Source organism: Rana temporaria, chromosome 3, assembly GCF_905171775.1.
Source record: "Rana temporaria chromosome 3, aRanTem1.1, whole genome shotgun sequence".
NCBI lineage: Eukaryota > Metazoa > Chordata > Amphibia > Anura > Ranidae > Rana > Rana temporaria.
In genome coordinates, this window is record NC_053491.1 from 483,939,320 (window position 1) to 483,942,321 (window position 3,002).

The window sequence follows — 3,002 nt, forward strand, 5'->3', positions numbered from 1 at the left end:
AAAAATGGTAAATTTCCGAATTTTCAGAATTTCCGAATTTCCTTTTTCATTTTAGTTTCATTCGTTTTATTTCGGAACTCCGGAAATTCGGAATTCCGAATTCTCGAATTTCCGAAAAAAGCAAAAAAACGAATAAAACAAAAAAAAAATTAGAATTTCCCAAATTTACGAAAAAAGAAAAAAAACGAATGAAACAAAAACGATTTTTTTTGTCGAATTTCCAGAATTTCCGAAAAAAAACTAAAAAAACGAAAATAACAAATGAAAAAAAATAATTTTTTGGCAGTGCACATGTCTAGTTTGAATCCCTTTTTAGTATAGGTTGGAGGGTGGAAAGAGAGGACAGGTGACCACATTCTATCCAATCACAGTGACCGCATTACACCCTGCATAGAGTGACTGCATGTGGGGGAGGGGCAGAGAGTAGGGGGAGGGGCAGGAGGAGGGAGATTGATGATGTCACACACTGTGATAACTTTCTGTCTAACAATTACAATGAAAGTAATTGTCAATAGATAGATAGATATTAAATCAAGCTTTATCTATAGGCCACACCCCTTCTCACTGACAAATAAGAACATGTCATTCACTATTACTCCAGTAACTGGAGAGATCTCCTACCCAATCACAGGGAGTGACAGAGGGAGAAATATCACATTTAAGAAAAACCTGCAGGGCACTGACAGAAGCCCCGCCCACTGCTTTATGCTATTGGCTGAATGTTCAACCAATCTCACTGTCCCTGTGATGTCATTAGTTTCTGGGCAGATTTCTTACATCTTCCCATCCCCCCCACAGATCTTTATACAACCTTTATATACACCTATCCCAGCATGGAGGGGCTCAGTGAAGGTGGTGGTGAAGGTGTGAAGGTGTCGGATCGGGTCACACAGATCATAAAAGGAGATCCGCCCGGCCTCATAATCCAGATCTATCCTGACTCTGTTACTGAAGGGATTGGAGGGTAAGAGGATCCATTTACTGTCATGTGTCACCCCATACTGATCATTATTCCTGTACAAACCCCAGGACTTCTTATTATTTCCAATCACTGACTCCCATCCTCCTCTCCTCTCTATACTGGGGTAACACATCCCGACTATCCATATATCTGATCCCCCGACACCCACTTCCCAGTAATATCTCCCTGAGGAGAAACTCCGACTGCTCAACACCTGAGAACACTGAAATCTCTCTGGTGTTTCTGGACGCTTCTGGTATCTATCTGACCTGGATACAGTTTTCCTGTCATCTGATATATGGAGATTATTCTGAGCTGTGTTTACATCCAGTAATATGTCTGCAGCTCCCTGTATATAGAAGTCTACATTTACCTTTGTTATTATATCAGATAATGTGTGTAATGTGTGTGATATCCCAGCCACATCCAGACCCCCTCCATCATGGAGGAGCTTCTCATGTCTCTCTCTGTCCTCATTATCTCCATCCTCAGTATCACACAAGTCACCTGTGTCTGATTCCTGTAAGACAGTCAGTGGATCCGTCATGTTACACAGCTCCTCAATGTGACGCATCTTCCTGGACAGCTCCTCCTTCTTTATTTCTAGATCCCGGATGGAGATGGAGATCCGCTCTGCCCTCCCGGAGATTTCCCTCAGGACTCTCTTCTCCAGATCTTCCAGACGTCTCCTGAGATCTCTAAACAGGACAGTGACTCTCTCGGTGTCACCAGCTGCTTCTTCTTCTACTTTCCTCCTGTGTTCCTGCAGACTCTTTACTCTTTCCTCCGTCTCCTCTCTCTCTGTCAGAAGTTTCTGCAGAACATTCCTCATTGTCTCCTTCTTCTTCTCAGAAGCCTCACCCAGCATCTCCACCTGGTGTCCTCGATGTTCTCCAGCTAAAGTGCAAGACACACAAATACAGGTCTCATCCTCAGTGCAGTAATACTCCAGGATCTTCTTATGGACGGAGCATTTCCTGCTCTCCATGGACAAGGTGGGGTCACATAAGATGTGTTCTGGGGACTTTTTGTGGACTCTTAGGTGTTTATCACACAGAGAAACCTCACAGAGCAGACAGGATCTAACAGCAGGTACAGGGAAGTCCACACAGTGAGTACAGAAGACCCCGGACTCCTCCTGATGTGGTTGAGCAGACAGGAAATTCTCCACTATGTTACGTAGTGTTATGTTCCTCTGCAGTGCAGGACGATCCCGAAACTTCTCTCGGCATTCAGGACAGGAATATCCTCCAGACCCCTCCTGTGTATCCAGCACACGATCAATACAGACCCGGCAGAAGTTGTGACCACATCTCAGGTTTACAGGATCTGTATAAATGTTCAGACAGACGGAACATTCCAGCTCAGCTCTCAGATCACCAGACGCCATCGCTGACAGCAGACGAGGAAATAAAAGTAAAATTCTCTGACACCGGAGAAGAATGCAGTTGGGAGGGTCACTTCCTCCTACACAGGGTGAGGCTGATCCAGATCAGTATTATTAGACATAGAGATCAGAGTACAGAAGAGGGAGGTTTTTTCACAGTAGTAAAGATAATCAAACCTCCCAACTTTAAGAGAAAGAGAGAACGTTGGGTGTAGAGAAGAACACACTAAGGCCCCTTGCACACTAGACTTTAGTCCATGTGTGTCCAATTCTGGGAAATTAGTGTTCCCAGGAGCCACAGGTACAGCATCTAGACCCGCTGCCTGCAGCCTGTCGCAGTCTTTGAAAGGCTGACAAACACTGCAGCTGGATGGGGCTGAATAGACATGTGCACTGCCAAATTTTTTTTTTTTTTTTCGTTTTCGTTTCATGAATTTTTTTGCTTTTTTTGGAATTTCGGGAAATTCTAAAAAAAAAATCAGTTTTTGTTTCATTATTTTTTTTTTTTGAAATTCAGGAAATTAAAAAATTCAGAAATTCGAAAATTCAGAATTTCCGATTTTTTTTATTTCTGAAAAAGCAAAAAACAAATAAAAACGAAAAAAATATATTTTTTCAAATTTTCCGAAAAAAGAAAACGAATGAAACGAGAAC

General features: G+C 42.6%; 1 protein-coding gene across 1 annotated transcript; it reads right to left on the reverse strand.

The window, feature by feature from the left end:
• Positions 1-241: 241 nt before the first annotated feature.
• Positions 242-2,417, reverse strand: LOC120933707 (E3 ubiquitin/ISG15 ligase TRIM25-like). Its single transcript, XM_040347060.1, has one exon. The coding sequence runs from the start codon at positions 2,349-2,351 to the stop codon at positions 774-776; it is 1,578 nt and encodes a 525-aa protein (XP_040202994.1). The 5' UTR covers positions 2,352-2,417; the 3' UTR covers positions 242-773.
• Between the last annotated feature and the right edge of the window lie 585 nt (positions 2,418-3,002).

What these genes read in the sequence shown, in the direction of transcription:
- LOC120933707 (XM_040347060.1), bottom strand. Translation starts at nt 2,351, where the DNA reads ATGGCGTCTGGTGATCTGAGAGCTGAGCTGGAATGTTCCGTCTGTCTG.